Consider the following 21,356-nt stretch of genomic DNA (forward strand, 5'->3'; position numbering starts at 1 on the left):
CAAAAGTTTGCCGATCCTAGCCCGAAATAACTGCAGAAATCCTCTCTGTAAAATCAGTCCTCTAGGTCTAACCCTATAGAGCCATCTCAGTATTGAACGAAGGCTGCACAGAACCGCTGAAAATAATCCACGACGGTTCTGATATAACTGACCGACCTCTCATCAGTCAGGAGTCGACTTTCTTTGGCCTGTTGAACGAATGGACCCGGACTACCTGGTCAGCTGGACTCTTATAGCTGGATGGGAGGAGTTGCCAAAAGGAGTCTACCCTCATAAAAAGAACTAGGCTATAGCAATCCTAGACAATTTAGAAGGATATGCACCTATACTACAATTATCACAACGAAAGTAGCCTAAGCCCCTGTAGGAAAATTAAAGAAACATAATAGGCCTAGTGATTTTTCGTGTGGGTAATTAAATATCAATAATCAGCACGCTTATATAAACTAATTATTATTTTATGTTTATAGGTTTTATGGTTTCATTTTTGGAGAGAGAAATTAATTCTGTCTTGCTTATTTCACCCATTTCAGCGAGATATAGCTACCTACTGTATATAGGCCTAGCTGTAGCTGCAGGACTCCTCTCGCCTAATTCATGATATCAATTAAAAGTCAGATGCATGATTATAAACTTGCAAAATTCTCATCTAGGGTATTTTAATTTTAATCCCATAAAGAAAGAGAAGTGTTGGTTTTTAATTGCTTTCCGACAGTTACCTTGTGTTTGCTTGACATGTTTATGGTGCTGCCACCCGCTGAGGTTTGTTTACCTTGATTTTAACTGGGCCATATAGTCAAGGCGCAAAATGGCGCTTTTTCCATAATAAATAGCTATAATATCAGCTTGCCACTCATTCCTTCATTGTCACCTTGATTAAAACAACCTGAGGATACGAGTTAAATCAATTTCATAACAATTTTGCAATTACTCAGGCGCTTGGTGTATTGAAGTGCATGTGATTATGTTTGTATTGTCAACTCTCAAATTTCCAATGGAAACTGTCAAGTCTCAAATGTAAGTTCACTTCTGTTCTTTGTATCTTTGAATATCTTTTCAGGAAGCCCAATTTACCTTTTTCTGCCACTAATGCACAGCAACATATTGACCTAGGCTCTCTTTTACTGAATGCTGACAAAACTTACATTGTAGAATTGATATTTCCTGGAGTTTCTATATACTTGTTATATCTAAATCTTCCTATGTTCATGTATCAGTAGCTGCCCTTGCCTCATGCTGAGCAGCATAGGTTAGGCAGAGGGAGAAAGTGAAGTGTGAGTAAATAAACACTGAGCAGATGTCCAGGAGTGATCCTGGAATGGCAAGGATTTATTTTCTTGTTGGTCCGGGTTTGAAAAAACAAAGTGGAAGGGCAAATGGCTGATTTAGAACCTCCTAACGTCTAACAGCCACGTCACCAGAGACCAAGTCCGACACACGTCCCCTCCAGCCGCAGCCACCGGCTCATCCAACCACTTCAATGTACCTCAGCTGCATCAACAATGCTGTCAGACACCCAGACTGGTTGGTGAAGCAGCACTGAGGTCTTTCAAAGGACCTGAACCAAACACAGGAATCTGACGTGGCAAAGGCTGCGTGAATGTGTGGACTTGCAAACAATTATCCAGAGAGATTTAACTCCATACAAATACAAAACATTTACTAACATTATTTTTATTAACAAACTGCACTGCTGAAACTACGCAAGATCTCTATAAAATGATACAACTTTTAATTTGTCTATCTCTGTGTTGTGATATCCAATATCCCAGCAATGACATGCAATTTTACATAAAGCAGACCTTATAGGCACTGGATGGGGTTAACAAGTGTTATTCTCTCTAACTATCAGTCAGTAAATTATGTTGTATAGCTTCAGTGGCCATATGGTTAACACCCATACCATGACACATGGAGGCTTAGTCAGAATTTATCATTGTGTTTGTTTGTAGCCTATATTTGGGCTGTGTGAGCCTGTGTATGCCTTAAGCAGTAAGTTTCTCTCTCTCTCTCTCTCTCTCTCTGTGTGTGTGTGTGTAAGTGTATGTGTATGAGCATGTTGACTTGGGACTGAGTCATGGAAGGTTAAGCCACGCTTTCTTAGAACAACACTCATATTTCATGGGATTTTGGAAGGCTCTTATGCTCATCCGGAAGAAGTGCTGCCATTCATCCATAGTGATGAGGCAACAGCCTGTTGGCTTCGCCACCCGCAGAGTCCTGTGTTGTTTTGCTTCAGAGAGCGCTGAGAACAGCAGCTCTGTCTGAGCCGCGGAGCGCAGAGCGGAAAGCTGTCTGCCATGTCTGTGCCACTGCATATTTCAGAGGAGAGCGTCCCGTACTGAGTCCCGCTGAACCATCCTCCGACGGGTCAGGGGAAACTTGTGAGAGAGACAGAGGCCTATTCACAGACAAAATGTTTTATGTCTTTTCTTAAAGTTTTATTTAGCTGTACCGTTAAAACAAAGAATACAATAAATGTGGTACGATATATACATGTATGTATGTACTACCAGTCAAAAGTTTGGACACACCTGAGTGAATGTTCTGGTTTTCATTCTCTTAAAGCCATTTTGACCTAAAGGCTTATGCTTAAATGCTTGAAATTTGTTTCTTAGACAAACATAAATCGTGAAGTTGATGCCTATATATGAATTTCTCTCCAAAGCCTTTGCCTTTCCATCAAGGCAAAGGGCGGCTACTTTTAAAGAATCTAAAATATAAGATAGTTTTGATTTGTTTAACTTTTTTGGTCACTACATAATACCATTTGTGTTATTTTATAGTTTTGATGTCTTTACTAATAGTAAATAAAGAAAAATGTGGTGTGTTCAAACTTTTGACTGGTAGTGTATGATAGCGAAAGGTTATCACTTATAATTTACAATAACTGTATTTTAAATGAAGACCTATTGTCTATGCTGATCAAATCTGAATTACACATCTAATACAAGTTGTGGGGGCATGACAAATGAAAAAAAAATCACATCAAGCTACATAGAGTTGTGTTAACCAGAGGTGGGGAGGTTGGTGCACAATGCGTCTCTGTGCAGCAGGGAGGTCGGAGGTTGAGTACAGCATTGCAAATCTGGCGCAAATTACACGCCTGTAGCGGCCGGTAGTCTGATGGAATTCCGGATAGGGAGCTGTGAGAAGACATCATCTCCTCAAACACCTACGCCCAACCTCCTTCAAAAGGACTGCGGCTGTAATGCCTCCCCAAGTGGAACAAATGGGTGAGCTGGCTAACCAGAGATCACTTTCCAGCTTTCGTTTTAAATTTAGACAGACTCTACAGGGGAGCAAGGATCAAGGGTGCGTTTAAACACCCCTAGGTAGGGCTTGGTAAGATCTTGGTAGTTTTATTCCGCCACTGTACTGGATCACGTTACAGACCCACCAGTGACAGAGAGACAAAAAGAGGGTAAAGCTCTTTCTATGGACACGTTGTTCGCTCCTTTATAAGCCTATTTGCAAAAACTGTAAGAAAAATAAAGGCTCAGTTGGATGAAGTGCATACATCCTAGGTTACAATCCTAACCTGCCCAATAAATCCTTAAAAAAAGACCTTTCGCTGAAGGTCTGCCATGTCTCTGAGCTTTAATAATTACAACTACACAAATAAACGGTAACTGAACTCAGCATAAGTTAGTCTGGCGAAAGTCATCATTGAACAAAACAATTCCAAATGGCACAAAGCACAGAGGGCAGGAGTGTGACATGGCAATAAACCATTTATCAAAAATGACCTGAAACACTTCCTCTTCTTGGCCCCTAAACCCCCTTGATCCGTTTAAATCCTCAAAGATGAAGCGTAGAGCACCACCCATGGAAACGGCTCCCCAAAGTAACAGGTGCAGTGTTTTTTTTTTTCATACCGGTTTTGCGTGTCAAAAACCCTTTGAGGATATGGTTACTTCCAGACAGTGAGGGAGCCACAGGAAATCTTCTCACACGCGACGATTCATTGGAGAAATTTACAGTCCTTCAGGGCCTCGCCGGTAAAGACTGCCCCGGGTCTCCCCTCACTTCCTCGATGGCCACAGAGGGACGCCATCAGGCGGGTCGGTGCTCGCATTGTGAGGGTACTGATGTAGGAAAGGCCTCGTCTCTGCGTAATGACCTGCGATGTATAGTTTACCTGGTATTATTCTGCTCTGCTGCAGTTCCTTCCTCTATGATGCAGGCAGGGGAGCCGACTGATTTAGTAAGCAAGGCCAGTCTCAAGGTCTGCACCAACAAACAGACTATTATGTAAAATACTCCACAGTGATGCATTCACTTAATAAGATTCTTCATCGCACCTGCAGGACACCGCATTAAGTTTTGGCATGATTAAGGAATGCAAAGGGCCAATATCTGTGCAATGTATTGTACTGGAATGCGTTCTCTTAAATAAATGCGTCAAGGACTGCAGCGCCATGCATTGGTCAAGCATATCACAATGTGGCCTATTTACAACAATGTGTATGTAATTAAATTCTACCTGATGTCATTCACCCTGTCAGTCAAGAGCAAGGATGTGAGAGAAAAGGTCTTGTTTTAGAAGGGGGGTTTTCTTATGAATTCACCCTCAGCCCTGCCATCCCAGAGGAAAGACTGCTTCTCATTCTCCTCTTTAGTTGGGCAAAACACAATCTGGAAGGGGTTGGAAGGTTAACATGAGGCATCCTTTTTACAGACGGCGGCTGGGTAAGACTGATGATGGGAGGAAGGGGCAAGACTCCAACGCCTGTCTCAAAATAGCCCGTACTGTAACATGGAGTGAAGACAGTCTTTTCCCAGTCAGCCTGATCCCGGCACTGTGTTCTCATGACACCTGACCCCTCCTACAACCCATCTGGTCTATCTATAGGCTCCTTTACATTATGCTGCCTGTTGAAAACATCGCAATTATAAGTGGAGTGAGCATGAACGACCCAACAAAGTGGTAAATACCGCTGGGAAAGTGGGAGTTTTCTATGATACTCTGAGCTGCAGAGATGTTGAAAGTACTGCATTTTGTTGCTATATGTAATTGTTTGTTATTTATGTAAATTATTAGCATTGTTATAGGTTTCTATTTTCACTCTGTTTAACTTTTAGTTGTCACTCATTTTTGTTGTGCAGAAGTAGGTCTGTGCTGCTTGATTTCTGACATAAAGCTGCCACCAAAACACTTTCGTTACAGGATCCATTTTGATATAATTTCAGACAAATAGAACTTGAATGTGCAAAGTTGTATTTACAACTTTACAATTTAAAACCTCAGTACTCAGAAGCAGGAGCTCAAGGAGCACCTGAAGGCAGCATTATAAGCAACTGTTGGACACTTGGAAAGTGGCACAAAATGCACAAACCTTCTCCCCGTTTTGTGCCACTCAACTATATTCCTATGGCAATGTAAATATTACATCTATTATAGGAAATGGCAATGAAGTCTGATCAAGCCAATGATTCATTCATTAAGTTTTCAGCCACATGCAGAAGAGAATAACGGCAGGAAATTGAAAATTTAAGTTACTTTTTATGTACAAGGGAATGACAAACACTTACTTGGTAAAATGTGAAACTTACACAAACACACACACACACACACACACACACACACACACACACACACACACACACACACACACACCTGCAGATGTTGGCTGACAGCAGAACCAGGCCAGCCTGCTATTCCATCTACTGCATACATTTTTCTTTACATTTTTGCACAGTATCTATCCGATACATAAAGGACAATGTTAAATATGGGATCTGTTCTGAATAGACCTTACTCAATATTAATTCATGAAGTAATTATAGTTCTGATAATAATGTGCCTTCAGCTGCAGCTTCCTAAACAGGAAAGTGTCTTGTGTACAATAACTAAAGAGTTACATTTCCCCCTGCTGGTGCACACTTTGCTCTGCAGTCATCAGCTGCAATTGAATCATCACTCCTAAAGGGAAAATATAAATTTACCCACTTACGAAATACAAATGCAGTCTAACTTCAACAGGCGTGAGCTACCTGAGCATGTCGGTTAAACAACCCAGACTACTGCTGCTTCACAGCAGATCAGGCGTCGAGGCACCCAAGTAGGTCCTAAGGTCTGAGATGTTTGATTTGAAGATCTTGGCTGGGATCGTTGTCATGTTCAGCCTCTGGTACGCAGCGAACCTGTGACAGCCTCCAAAAGAGTAGTAGTAATTTCCCCCTTCTCTACCTTTGATCCAGAGGACATCGATCGGAGGAACGGTGTTGATGTCTGCTGTCTCCTGGAGGAAAAGATCAATGTCAATTAATTCATAGGTGCATGGAGCATTAGGCAAGTGTCTCATTCAAAAGAAATGTGTTGCTGTGGAAATGATGAGCAACATGCATGATAACAACCCACTGGAATCTGATGTGTAAAATGACAAATGTAACTATCTGTTCGAGCCTCTATCTTTATTGCCACTTTAAAATCTCTTATGAAAAAGAACTATAATCAATTTTAGAAGGATACTATCTTTGAGAAGGATACATGCTTTTTTCTTCTACCTGAATTTCATTCATTATTTCATCATTATTCATCATTAAGATGTGCCAGTATTGATCTTTTTTGACTGGTGGTCACAGATACTTCACAAAACTGAATTACTTCTCATCAAAGGAAGCCATCTCTTTGCTCTTCATAGAAAGATACTACACAAATAACACAGACACACTGCAAGTCTCTACAGGAATACTATAGAATGCTAACTAGTGTATCACAGATACACTCTATGTTCCTACAGGAATATTATAGGAATACTATAGTGATATCATAGGAGATAAAAATACCACCTATGTTCCTGAATATTACAGACATTTTATAATGATACCATGAGATAAAAAAAAAATAATAACAGCCAAATACAAGGTAACTATAAACTCATAGTTTAGATTAGGCCTACAACAGACACACTATGTGACCCTGTAGGAATATAACAGTAATTTTCCACATCATCATTGTAGACCAGGCAGGTACTATCTCTTCCTATTAGAGCTCGTCTCTCTTTAATGTCATTTTTAACTACAGCCACCTCTCTATAGGTTAACAGAGCTGTCTTCAAACACACCGACAAAACAGTAAATATGTATATATGTTTTACCTTTATTGTGTTCATAAGGCTCTGAACTTTGTGCTCGTCCAGTACAGGAGGGATCGGCCTTGTAATGACATGCATTGGGACGTTGTGAACCTCTTCAACGCCATCGGAGTGAACCGACCTGTTGTCGCTGTTTTTAACGGCCGGACCGGACTGCGTAGACATGGACGGGCTTTTAGGGGAAAAAGCTGACAGGTTCACTCGGGTTTTTGTACCGTGAAACAACCGAAACATTTCCCTACAGTGCTTAGTGTTGCTTAGTGTCGTGTGTGTTTATTTCTTCACTTCCCTGACGCGAGTTTGAACGCGGAAATGAAACGTGCGTAATGTTTTGTGTTTTTTTTTTCACAGGAAGCTTTTCATTGGCTCTTCCGCGCTGTCCATCATCGCGCCCCGCCCGCCATCTCTCCCTAGTTGGCCTGTCTGGTCTCTGCACTCCAAGAACTCAAAGAATTTTTTTTTTCCATCTAAAGTAAGGGAACACATGTCTTATTTGTTTTGTTAGCATATAACATAACTGTTCTCTTTCTGTTCGGTCTTGTTGTGCGAACCAGTAAGAACCACATTCCTGCTGTTGTATTGTAGATTACAGTGTCATTATCAGTCACAGGTCTCCTGCTTCTTACATGCAAACAGGCCTGTAAAGTATTGCAGGTGGCTGATGAGTTATAGTGATCCAAACAAAACAAACCTAGTTAACATCAACTTTCCCCAAGCTGCATGGCCTACCCTTTGGATAGCGCACCCTCTGCAAGATAGCCTATTCATATCATGGCCAAACTATCTCTCATTAAAATTCATTCCAGCAATTAGTCGTACAGTTGAAAAGAACTGCTACAAGCTCAGAATCCTTTGGTGACAATAATTTTTAATGAGGTGAATGTTTTGTATTGTTGAGTGTTGCATGATATTAGGCTTCCTCCTTCAAAGAGCACTTGGTAATATGCTATTTTTGTAGATTTCAAAGAGCCAGCCAGGTTGCTGTGGTTACAAAAAGGACGTCTGGGCTCAGAGCTTTGCACAGGTAAGTGGAAAGCTTCAAAGATCTGCGGCAGTAGAGTGGAAACAGAACTATTGTTGTTTTCTCCAATCCACTGCTACAGCATCTTCTAATGAGACAATTAAAAATGATTTCTTGGACAGGAGAGGCAGACCATTATATTGAATTATTACAAATACTTTGAACTACAGTGGCAGCGCCTTTTATGTTGATTAATTGGTCACACGGGGATCAGTTGCAATATGCAGGAGGTCTATATATAGTGTGTAATCATTAACAATGGTAACAGTACATAATATAGCTTTGTAGAATAAAACTGAACAAAATACACCTTGTAATCTGGCTGCTGCAGTGAATATAATCAACTTTTTAGCATCGTTATTATAATGACAGTTACTCAGCAGTAGCAGCAGCAATCTGGTTCATAATTTTCCCAGAACAGTTAAGCATTGAAAGCCACTTTAAATTTTTAGCTTTTTTCTGAGAGAGCAATTCAGCTAATTGCAATAGGTTATGGTGTAAAAAGCCAACAACAAAAAAAAAAAAATCGAATAACACTATAATTTGCTCATAAACTGTGCACCTGGCTGCATGACTTGGTATTTCCGTATGAATAACGATGGTAAATATGTATGGTGACATATCCCTCCTGGGCATTCACTTCTTTTTACAATGCCATATTCAAGGCGATGCTTTGCTGTCAATCAAAAGCCACTACATCACAAACCGCCAAAAGAGCATCACATGAAGAGAGCGGACCATGTCAATCAAACCATATAGACATGTAAATGATCTGCAGTGCTGAGGTGTATTTGGAGTCCCACTACACTCTGTGTGACCCTCGGCTGTCACAGCAGGACTGTATTCTAGTTGCTAACATATCTCAATTACTTAGATTGAGTTAGTCACACAGGTACAGCGGCAGGTCATGGAAGAACAGTTCCCACATAATGATTTGCTGTTAATATTAGATTTCAGTCCCCGTGGGATTGTCACACTTAGAGCAGCTGGAGAAAATTACCTGCCAGCTCCCCGACAGGGAAGTGAGCTATATTTATTTATACCTTCTTTTTTTTTAACACATTGACATGCTTTTAAAGTGATAATTATTCTAACGGTGATTTTCAGTCTTCAAACCAGCTTTGTGATAGATGAATGTGTCTGAAATCATGACACGGTTTAGCAGCAGCGGATGTTGCTGTGTTTGCAGCTGAATATGTGACTGATTTGTTCAGTGATGTTGATTATTCACTGGTGGCTCTCGCTGCCTAAACCTTTGAAATTATTTTCATCGCTATCTCCTTCCAGTACAGCTGCCCAGAATGGGATTTCTGTTTAATGATCTTCCTTGCCTTGAAATGAATTTGCTCGCCCAACCTCATCCGGAGAGAGTACAAGTGGTTCTTTGGAGAGTGGTTATTTATATGTGGATTAAGCTCGCAATGCTGTAGTCTTTCTTTACGCTTACAGTAAGTTAACATAAAAAAAAAAACACGACTAAATTTCTAACAGTTTTTCAACTATATATTTCAGCTTGGGTATCAACATAACAAGCCACTCAGGAATCCTGAAAATAGTGTGTATTTCCCCCTAAAACAGATTATAAACACCTCGTAACTATTTTATCTGTAATTCATTTGTCTATTTTCCTTGTTACTGCATTTATTGTACATTAAGAAAAAAAGTATCTATTTAAGGAGCGCCCTTTTTGACTTTTTCCCTGAGTGCTGATGACAAGTTGGATATCTTAGATGCATAAAAATATGATTTTGACATGACTTCAAAAAGAGAAGCATACGGATGAGGTGGACCCTCTGCCAACAGAGAGAGGAGGAAACAGATGGGTTTTACACAAACAGCACAAACATCAAGAACACTGAGTTAAAGAGCTTGGCAGTCTCACTTGATGAAACAGTGAGGAATGGAGGCGCTTTAATGAGCATCTCTCTCCTGTGATGCAGAATGTGAAAAGACAAACTGTTAGCTCTTAAAGGGGAAGTTACAGTTGGTTGGCCTTGACTGATTGAACCAACTGGTGTTACCAGCCTCGTGTTGAGAGTGACTTTGGTCAGAAAGCATGCAGGTTGGTTATAATGAGTAGACTGCGTGGAGATGGAGCTGCAGGTTAAGATGGAGATGGAGATGAAGTTTCCATTTTGAAAATTAAATTGCCTACATCATAACTTTGCCTCCAGTTAAAGCATCCAATTTAGCTGATGACAGTGTCATCAATGAACAAAGGGTACTGAGCTTGTTTTATTGTTTCATTGTTTACGATGTGAGCTGACAGTAGGTGATCAGCCAACAGATGGCGCCAGATGGATGCATAGGGTCAGAGCAAGAGCCCACACCAGTTCAAAGACTGTTGGATTCAGTACTGATAGTTTTTCTTTTAATTACAAAGATGTCATGTTGTGTATTGCGTCAAGTGTGAGCAACAGACAGACACTGATTGCAATTAAAATACTCACTTTCACCAGTGAATCTGATTTGGACAGCAGCACGCATTAGGAAGATAATGCTTCTCCTTATTAGTTTTCCTGCCCATAATCTCAACAATAGAGGGAATTTCTTTGTGCTGGGCACCAGAGCAGAGTGTGAATAAATAGTGTTTACCAGTAAATAAGGCGATAATGACAGATGGGTTTGGATCTCATCCTCCTGTCTGTGTGTTGTTTAATAGCCCTATACCTGGTGCTGAATGCAGATTTGTGCAGTAACCTTGTGGTGCCCCTTACTCCATCAGAAGACTGATTTTCCTCCCTGACAGTCACTTAAAAGATGAAGGCGCTCTCAGGTCAGTCTCTTTGAAGTGAGAGTGTACCGCGCTCAATTTTGCAGGTTAGTTTTCAATAATTTACTTTATGTTTCCCTGAGTGTGTGTGATGGTGGGTGGCGATGGCTGTCATGCAGCAGAGTGATGCAGGGATATGTATGCAGGGCCACGGTCCCCCTGCCTGTGTCCCGGCGCTGATCACTCATAGCTGCTCTTGTTACACACGCAGCACACCCAAGGGTGATGTAATTGGATTCCATGGGTCCCCATTTTACAGTCCATTGGCATGTAATGAAATCAGTTATTTACTTTCATCATAAAATCTGATAAGGGGCAACATCTGCCACGCTAAACTTTCAGTGAGCAGCTCACATGAATGTTGATGTACGGTCTGGAGCATCCTCATCTGCAACACAGTGAGCTGCTGTTGTGCTGAGTGTGGTGTAGTGCGCTCCAGTCTGCACCCACACACACTCGGTGTAAACTTAGCGTTTGACTCTCAAAAGGGGGCAACATGTCGGCGAATACAGATTTGTCAATATATGTATGTATTTATTTGTTTGTTTGTTTACTTTTACTGATTGGACCTGCGAGGAGGCTTGTAGCTACAGTCGTGGCATTCACCACTTTCCTGCAGTTGGATGGGAGGAGAGTAATGTGCAGCAAAGAGTCTTGTTTCCGAGTCCTTGCTCAGCCTGCTGTCTCATTATACTGCTGCTGCGCTGCTGGAGGACACTGAAGGACACAAGCGATTGAATTCAAGTGTTGTATATTCCCTGGAAACCAATCAAGAAAAGCCCCAGAATAATAATCCCTGTCCTCTGCCATGATTCATTTTTATTTTGTTCCATAATTTTCTCTGGCTTTTGAGTCACTCAGAAAGAGTAGTTCCAGCATAAAATCAATGTTCCATTAAAATTTAATGGTCAGGAAGGGCTTAATAGTACTGGAACAGATGCCTCTGCTTTTGATATTACCCTACATCTCAGGAAGTCTTATTCAAAGCTTTATTGGTATTGTCAATGAATCCAACCATTCCTGTTCTCTTCAGCTGAAGACAGGCGCTGTGAAAAAGAATGGTTATTGGCACTGAAATTGTTGTAGATTCGAAGAACTGAAATTATAAGTTAGCAAATTGATAATAAAGCTCCTAAAATCCATCAAACACTGAGAGAGGAAGCTACAGCTGATGGCACATTATTATCATAACTATAATTACTTCATGAATTAATGTTGAGTAAGGTCTATTCAAAACAGATTCCATATTTAACATTGTCAGCTATGTGTTGGATAGATGTGCAAAAAATATATAAATAAATAAAAATAAAAAATGTATAAAAAATGTATGCAGTAGATGGAATAGCAGGCTGGCCTGGTTCTGCTCTGTCAAACAACATCTGCAGGTGTGTGTGTGTGTGTGTGTGTGTGTGTGTGTGTGTGTGTGTGTGTGTGTGTGTGTGAGTGTGTGAGAGAGAGAGAGAGAGTGTGTGTTTCCTTGAGCAGTGATAGCATAATCTTGTGTGTGTGTGTGTGTGTGTGTGTGTGTGTGTGTGTGTGTGTGTGTGTGTGTGTGTGTGTGTGTGTGTGTGTATGTCCTTGAGCAGTGATAACATAATCTCCAAAATATCTATCCTGGCATAATAAAATACTAAATAAAAACAAAATATCCTTTGAAAGTCCAGTGAATATTTCATAAGAAATAAAAATGGACTTGTAGGTTACTTGTGCTATTGTTTTTATTAACTTTATCATTGTTATTGTTGTCATCATTATTAATTGTAGCAGAACAAGATAAACCAAAACACCCCTCAGCAATCATGGCTTAAGTTTCTTCATACTCAGCTGGAACAGAGAGATAGAAAGATAAAGAGAGAGAGAGTGAGAAAGAAAGTGGAAAATCTAAATCAGTTTTTTTTTTTTTTGAGGACCATATGGAAGGTTTCAAGCAGCCAACCATATGTTGAAGGCTTTTGTCATGGAAATCATACTTTTTGGCACTTTTCATTGCGCAGCCAAGCCGGGCACATAAATAAAAGAAAACAAGAACAGAAAATTATACAGAACATGGTCAAATCTTTCAGAATACACAGAGTTTGAAGTTTTGTTGGTAACTTACAACAGATAGCTTTTAATCAAGACACTCCCTGATTCACATTGCCACCCAGACTGCAATTGGTACCTGTATTTGTCTTTTTTTTAAAAAGACAACATGAATAAAAAAGAGCAATTAAATGTCTACATGCATTGTCATATTATTGCTGTGATATATTTACAAATATATTTACAAAATAATCAAAGAGGAACAATGTTTCCCTATATCTAAGTTCAGAATCAAGTTGTGCCTCCTTTTCTGTAATTACTATTTTCTGTGTGGACAATCTGGTAATACTGCCAGTTTTAGATACAAGCTTGTTCAACCTATATTTCCGGGAGTTTGTGATGATCTCAATGTTTTTCTGCATTATTAAATCACAGTCCCCAGCTTTTTGGATATAGATCCCTCTCACACAGTAAAATAAAGCAAAAAAAACAAAACCACTCTATAGGAAATAATGATTCTGCCTCAATAGAAAGTTGTATAATGCAAACATAAAGCGACGTGCCGAGCCATGTGTGCACTGCAAGCTAATGAGGAGACAGGTGGTTCGGTTGCTCTCATGCAGCGATTCAACTGTAGCACTTAGGCTTCCATTGACAGGATGATGGTGGAATAGAAAGGGAAGGATGGATGGACCGGAAACTCCTATTTTCTCTTTTCTCCCCAGCTTTTTTTTTTTTTTTTAAAGACAAGCTCACCATTACTGTGACTGTGTCATCCATTTAGAATATGCAAATCGCTGACAGTGCATTTGCCTGCTGGTGCTTGACCTTCCCCTTGGAGGTCGCTCACCGACTCAATTACGCTCCCTATCTGCAGTCTGTCTGCAAACACCTGTTATCCTCCCACACTCCGCCACCCTCCGCCAATCCCACTTCAGCACTTCTCCTGCTCCGTGCGTCTGTTTAGAGACAGTGGGATGCGGACGGGCGGTGAGGGATGCGGAGCGGGGACAAATGATGGGGGAGTTGGAAGTGCATTACAGTGCATCGTTTTTATTACGACAATCATGAAAACTTTCTCTACCAGGACAGTCTGCGTCAAGATCATTCCCGTTAGCGCTGGTTAAAACTACATCTAACCCCTAACGGCCAATCATTCTGTTATCTCAGTGGGATTTTCTCCTTTAACACATCTGAGACCGACTTAGCTGTTTTAAGCCAAGCAGCATGATTTGAAAGCAGCGGTGACTTTGACTTTAATTTGATTTAAATGCCCTATTATGTCAGTGCCCTAAATGAGAATTATTGTCATCCTGTTGTGTAATACTTGTCCTTCCAGCAATTCAGTCAAACCATACCTTCCCTTCAGCTGCCAGGAGAGATTAGTTGTTTTTTTTTTTAGCTGGTTGCTCTTTAAAACAAAAGAGGCGTTAAAAAAAATAGTAAAAAAATAAAAGCTTTCTTCTCAAATTGGGTCTATTCAGCACACGTTTTCCCCAACACTTCTATCAGTTTTGGAATCTGTTACACTGTAAAAAGGATTGAGACTTGCTCATATATACTGCATCACTATTATTATTGCTTATCCACCTTTGAAAACTTAGTGTAACTAGATTACACCTACATTATACTATTCTCTAAGTTTAGCAAGCTGCGAATTTACAAATGGGTAATGTTATATTTTTGGGGGGAATATCTACAAGCACATCAAGGTCTGCCATCTCTGGGAATTATTGCCTGAGATTTGAAGACAAAGGGGCTAGAAATCTTCAATCATGAGGAGGCAGTGGACTTCTCTTTTTGGAAACAGCAAAATGGAGAATATTTTAGTGTTTCATTTTCATTGTTTCATTTTATTGCCCTAAATAGACTGAAAACAGGACAGCTATGATTGTTATACATGTCAATTGCCGTGCCAGTAAAGTTATTGCCGTGAAACAAAAGTCATCTGCATTCATTTGTTTGAAGTACTCTACCACTGGTACTGTACATTGTTCCTCTTTAAAAAACTAAGTCCCTCGGACTCTCTACAGTTTCATGCATATAAACATTTTCTTTGAAGATCAGCAGCATCTTACAAGGTCAATGGATGTTCATTTTTTTAAACTCAATTATAAACAATAAATAAATAAATAAATAGATGATAATAAATTAAGAAACAAGTCTTCAATAAATACACTGAAAAAATAAGGTAAATAAATACATAAATAAATAAATAAATAAATAAAGTATTTACATGATAAATAGATGGTATGTATCTAAACCATGGGCAGAGCTTTGAGCGACGTACAAACAGACAAACAGAATTATTTGACTGTCACTTTGTAACTGAGGGTGTGAGTCCATACCTTCATCACTCTGAGGTATCAGTGGAGGAGGGGGAGCACCTCAAACAGTGGAGGAAGATTGCTTGTTAAGACTGGATGATGCACCATAAAGGCAGCAGAGTTCATGCAAGCCACCATGGTGGAGGAAGAACAACGAGAGTTTTCATTGCTATAGACAGGATCACCGCACATGGCACTTATAACGATAGATCATTTGGTTTGGCTCCCAGTGTTTTTGTCCAAGTCAATATATCAGGGCGAGAACATGAATTTGATTGGACGGAGTAAGTGATAACCTGTTCAACAGGCTTGCCTAACATCAAAATACCTGCTCTTTCAGAATTGGATTGAATGACCTATGGCCTATGAGCTTGTGTAGCTTATGTGATTCACTAGAACGAGCTAATTTTTAACTTGTTTGAATACCCACAGTTACAAAGATACTTTTGATCAACAAGGGATAATAAGCACAAAAAAATAAATTTAGAAAAATCAAATAGAAAAATAACATCCGTTGAATTGAAACATTGGTGTGGAAAAAGGGGTTTGTCTTTTACCTTTTAAAATGATCTCCCTTTTTTGCAAATACTGTCATAGTTCACATTTTCATAAAAAGTTCATGTTGGCAGTTGCAAAAGAATTCAATTCTTAGCAAATAAAAAGCAGCATAAAAATACAAGAGGTCATTTTTGTCTCTAAAAAACAAAAGAACACTGTTACAGTCCTTTTTATGTTTTTTTTTTTTCATTTTCCCGTACTATTTGCTATAAAATATCAGGAATCTAAATATTATTACTATTGATATCAATATCATTATAGTCATTGATAAAAATTCACATGCCAGGCCTCATATATAATTGTGTAAGTGTATGTGTGTGTGTAAGTGTGTGTGCATGCACGCACGTGTGTGTGTGTGTGTGTGCATTAGTTTATGTGTATGTGTACATGTATGTGCGTGTGTGTGTGTGTGTTTGTGTGTGTGTACATGTATGTGTGTGTGTACATGTTTGTGTGTGTGTGTAGTGTGTGTAAGCGCACATCCGTGCGTGCACCTGTTAGTTATTTGTGTACAACTAACATCTACAGTTTCTATTTGGGGGAAGGTTGTTTGATTGTATGTTTCTGTGGACGATTAGCTACTGTGCAGGGAAAAAATCCAGCATCTTTTGAAATTGTCTTTGCCATAATCATTATAGTTTCTTCACGTAATCTCAGTGAAAATATTGCTTTCTAAAAAAAGGGAAGAAAAAAGGCATGGAGGGCAGAGTGAACAGGGTTATTGGTTGAGAACCTACAACAGGGGTTCAAAATTTTGCTTCCTTCTTGCAGTTAGTTTTCTGATCCAGAGTCGTCTTCGTCTGCGGAGCCCTTGAAGCAAGCTGACTCATAATGCTTGTTCAGGTAGGACTTGAGAGCGAAGGTCTTATTGCAGCGCTTGCATCTGTAGTGCTTGAAGGCAGAGTGTGTTTGCATGTGGGCGCGGAGGTTTGAACGGTCAGCAAAGGCTTTGCCACAGTGGGCGCAGGCAAAGGGCTTCTCCCCCGTGTGTGAGCGCATGTGGCCCTGGAGGAGCCACGGTCGGCTGAAGGCCTTGCTGCACACGTCACACTTGTGCTTGAGGTCGTGGGTGAGGATGTGCATGGCTAACGCAGGCATGGACACGTACACTTTGTCGCAGGTGGGACACTTGCGGGCCATCTTGCTGTCCAGGCTGCGGTGCGTCTGCTTATGTCTGCTGAGGTTGGAGGAGGTGGCGTACGTCTTGCCGCACTCGTTGCAGGTGTGGCGAGGCGTGCCGGCTCCCCTCTCCTGGGCCGCAGCGGTGGCAGTGCTGCTTCTGGAGCTCCCCCCGCAACTCTCGCCCTCTCCCTTCCGCCTCGAGCGCCCGTCAGAGATGAAGAAGGCATCCATGGTGTAACCCTCGGTCAGGGCCTCCGATTCGCCGCTGTAGAAGCCGCTGGCCGTCATGCCGGACTGCGGGCTGTCGGGGTGCTCCAGGTCGGGGTCGCAGTACTCCTCCCCTCCGCTGCTCACCTGGGTGTACAGGGGGTCCGACACCGGTGAAGCCAGCTTGTGCTCCATCTTCTTCTCCCCCTGGTATACAGATGGCGTGATGTAATCCTGGATGTAGCCTGGGGAAGAGACGCACGCAATTACAGTTGGCCAGCGGTTGAGATGGATAAGGACGCAGTGACATGGTGGTGATTACATGATTATCATGTTGGATGATTGCCCTTTGTGGAATGATGGAATAATGGCAGCACAGAACAAATTGCATTTTTTCCAGATCACACAGGTTGTATACACAATAGCGCGGTGATGCAGGAAAACATGATGTGCTCAGCTGCTTTTAGGAAGGTTGCACTATTACGTTGAGGATGAGTAGTGGATTTGAGGCACAGATAATAGCTCATCAAAGAATTCTCCTGTGAAAGGAGACGCACATTAAAGCCCCTCTTACATAAAGTAGTCTCATTGATTAGACCTCCTTCCCATGATAAGATTTTCTTCATCTACGGTATGTCAGTCCTCTGTGGCTGCGGCCTATCTCCCTGTTTGCTCAATTAAGGCTCTGTGAGCTCTGGCATTATGAGTCAAACAGACAGCACACTCTGTGTAAGAAGACACTGGCACAGAACAGCATTATGTTTCAACTCTGAACTTTGAAAAATGGTTAATGAATTTGAGGACATGCATCATTTTTCGAAAGTATTTTATTGCTGAACGGGTTTTGTTTGTTGTTTTTTTTCCAAATCAAAAGGTTTATGTTATAAGAAAACACTCCTCTAAACAGGTTGCACCTCTGACTTGAGAGAGCTCTCTGTATTATTCACTGATGTTTCATTGCAATGAAATATATTCTGGCACATAGTGGGGTAGATAGCAGATCAACTTGTTACATTCTGTAGGGTTTTATGCTGCTTGTTCAAGCAGGTTTAGGCATGATGCAGCAAAGCACAAAATACCATGAGCAATTTAAACGTCTACAACTATACAGTACATGATTACAGAGAGATATATTTTTGTTGGCATCATTCCTGTCTTTCTTTGCCTTCTGAAGCAGCGCAGTGCCATAGGAGCTAATAGGCTTGCTGGCAGCTAAATGCATCTAAACAGAAGTCAATATATCCTTGTGTAGTGAATCTCAGGAGCTGAATGAATTCTGAATGTGCTTTACCTCCAGGGTTGCTATCCTATAGGAAGAACATGTGAGTGCAAATGTAAAAAGTGGTGCAATTCCTACCCTGAGAGAAATAGTGCATAACTGCAGAAAAAAAGCCATTCCTAAGCACTGTGTGCAGCAAGCAGTGGAAATTAGGTATTGACTGCTTTTTAATGAAATTCAAAGTTTTGCACTGATCAATAGGCCATCATCTGTAAAATAGTACAGCTGTTAGAACAGCCGAGTGCAGGAGAGGATAGAAATAGTGTAAGGAACCGATTAAGTGTCTGCGACACACAATAATAGTTTATTGAGCACGGTGTACTTGAGCACAGAGTTGAGCTGATATCTAATACGTGGCATTACAGAGGAGCAAAATCCCCATATTGTTTGTGAAGAGGGTCACCTGTCTACACCGGCAGGCCTGCTGAAGTGCCTTCAAGAAGCAGGTCATTAGGAAATCAATTGAAGTGCTCTCTTACTACACCATCTCCATCCCTAAGGGTTTCTGCTCACACAGCCCACCGTGTCAAAGGCATGACCGTGACACCCAGGGACAGGGAGACACCAGGCACACACACTCACACACACTCACACACACTCCAAACACACAGACTGCTTTTTGTGTGAGGGAGCCAGCAACACTTTCTTTCAAAAAATGAAAAAATAAAATAATAATCTGTATTTTATTCAAGTATTTTATTAAGTATATCCTTACTATTATTCTTGAATTTAGTACCATAGCTTCAACAATTATTTGTAGCCATATCACAAGCCAAGATTAATTCAGACTTTCATGAACATACAGTAGCTAAAGGAGATCTGCACTCCATATGACCATATGGCCCTTATTTTGTTGAGATTATTATTTTTTTTTTTTCAGCAAAATGTATCAGTGTAAGCGGAGTTGTATAATATGTTTCAATTACCCAAGGTCAGACAAGGAGTTCATCATTTAGGACTAGCGCTGTATCAGCCTTTACAGCTCACAGACTCATTTCTCTAATGCAAAGCAAGCATGTAATTAATGGACCCTCTCAGCCACCCCTCTTTGTTGTTCGACAGACACTCAAGTCAAATGTCTCCACAATGGGGGGAAAGAAAATCTCTTGGCACGGCAGAAGTGCTGATGCTAGGTATTTCAGCCATGTTGAGAATTCTTTTATTTTGCCTTTTTTTTGACTCAGCATGAAAAGGGAGATTCTTTTGTGTGAATTAAATGGCTTTTGTCAAAGCTAATGTAGTGCCTTATCGTTCTTTTCTTCTTTTTTTATATAATGCTTATTTATCATGGTTTTGAACAATAGAATCAGGAACAATAGAGGGTGAGAATAATAATACAGAGATTTCCCATCATAATGATCTAAAATTGCACGGCATTAAAGCTGAATAACATTCAGTCCAAGTTAAAAATAAACCTGGTAAATATATCTATAATTCTATGCTAGTCTATAACAAATGCATTTCAAAAAATGTTTAAAGAAAAATGTATTTTTTATTTCTTGTCATAATTTTCTATTGTTCAGCCTGTAAGTTGTTTTTAATTTAACAAACCATTACTGTTTACAAACCCATGCAGCCTCTTTTCACCACAAATAACTATGCATCCATGTGCTTGTTAATACCACTAATGCTGATCACCTAAAATTCACTGATCCTTGGCATTAATGCGATTGAATAACAGGTGGGCATCATCTCATCATTTAGCCGTGGACTGTGAAGCTTATCTTATTGTGGCGATATCATAACAAATCACAACAAAGAAAGACAGACATCTGGCCCTCTAAATATGGCCACAAAATGGAAGCGGCAGGCTTAAACCTGACTGTGAAAGTGAAGGACGCCTCTCAGCACGGACCGGAGCTTAGTGCCTCAGTCTGTGTGTTGACCACAGTGCAGCTATGTGCCTTTCTTCATGTTTACTGTACAACCTCCGTCACGTGATCCCCCTCAATGCTGCCCCAAGCATTTTTGTCTCCTTTTTCTCCTTCCCTTCTCGATCCCTTCAACCCAGCTCCTCACCTCCCTCCTGGCTGTACTGTACAGTGTGTTGATGTCTCTTGTGGCGGCGATAGGCCTGCATGGCTGAAACTCTAACCCCTGCTAGTTTTCAAATGCCCGGAAGGAAGAGAAAGATGTAGCGGAGGGATGGGGGTGGGGAGACTGTGCATGCTCCAGTTGGATGGGAAGAGGGGGGCAAGGGAGGCTCGGACTGTGATGGGAACTCAAGGACAATAACAGCTAAGGACAAATGTATCATCCGATACTCATCTCTCATATTCATGAATTTTTTAGCCCGCATGACGAGCAGATAGAGTCAGCCTGTATGTCCGGCCACCACAGGGCTGGCGCAGTCATACAAATACGTAACTGAAGCTTCTCCTGATTAGAGACACGTTTTGTTCCCTATTTACATAAGCTAATCCGCCGCTGTGACCTGAATTGTGTCTGTCCTTCACTGGAGTCAAAAAACAAAAGTCTGGGAGCGCGGTGATGGGGGTGGGGTGCTGCTGGTGGGGATTATTTGGGATATTGATGCAAAAATCAGCAGGCTACGTGTCACATCTCATGTTAATTTACACACTATGGACATGTTACAGGCTGAGGCACAAGGAAATTTCACCTAACACACAAACAAAAGAGGATGCATTCTGTGTTAACTGTGGAAATGTCAGACATGCTGAAATCAGCAGCAGAGCTTTTCCACAGGGCAGCGGTGCTAGCAAACATCTTTGAGACCAGAGGCATGTTAACTCACCATTCTCACTGAGACGAACCCCCAGGCTGGTCACCGAGTCTGTGATGGAGCGTGCAAAAGTGAACGAGTCGTCCAGGTGGTGATGATGATTAGAGGTGGCCACATTGGACGAAGAGAAATCATCAAGCTTGATTTTCTTCACCAAAAATGAACGGGGCATGTTTCAATGGATAAAAACACAGAGCTGAGAAA

General features: G+C 40.9%; 1 protein-coding gene across 1 annotated transcript; it reads right to left on the minus strand.

Annotated features, from left to right (window-relative positions):
• Window positions 1-5,420: 5,420 nt before the first annotated feature.
• On the minus strand, window positions 5,421-21,324 carry scrt2 (scratch family zinc finger 2). Its single transcript, XM_071545877.1, has 5 exons — window positions 21,165-21,324; window positions 17,097-17,375; window positions 16,610-17,042; window positions 7,104-7,290; window positions 5,421-6,245 (listed from the first exon to the last, which is right to left on the minus strand). Exons 1-5 carry the CDS (start codon window positions 21,322-21,324, stop codon window positions 6,036-6,038), a joined length of 1,269 nt encoding a protein of 422 aa, XP_071401978.1. The 3' UTR covers window positions 5,421-6,035.
• Between the last annotated feature and the right edge of the window lie 32 nt (window positions 21,325-21,356).

The sequence above is a fragment of the Centroberyx affinis genome, unplaced genomic scaffold (assembly GCF_046629955.1).
Source record: "Centroberyx affinis isolate AG114_WGS23_722 - 3 ecotype Tasmania unplaced genomic scaffold, CSIRO-AGI_Caff_v1 ptg005062l_1, whole genome shotgun sequence".
In the NCBI taxonomy this organism is placed as follows: Eukaryota; Metazoa; Chordata; class Actinopteri; order Beryciformes; family Berycidae; genus Centroberyx; species Centroberyx affinis.

Excerpts from the sequence above, each read along its gene's own strand:
- scrt2 (XM_071545877.1), bottom strand. The coding sequence starts at position 21,324 with ATGCCCCGTTCATTTTTGGTGAAGAAAATCAAGCTTGATGATTTCTCT. Across the intron at positions 17,043-17,096 it reads GAAGGGAGAGGGCGAGAGTT|CCGGCACGCCTCGCCACACC; the intron begins GCGGGGGGAGCT and ends AGGAGAGGGGAG. Across the intron at positions 7,291-16,609 it reads GAGTCAGCTTGCTTCAAGGG|AGCTTTTTCCCCTAAAAGCC; the intron begins CTCCGCAGACGA and ends AGTGAACCTGTC.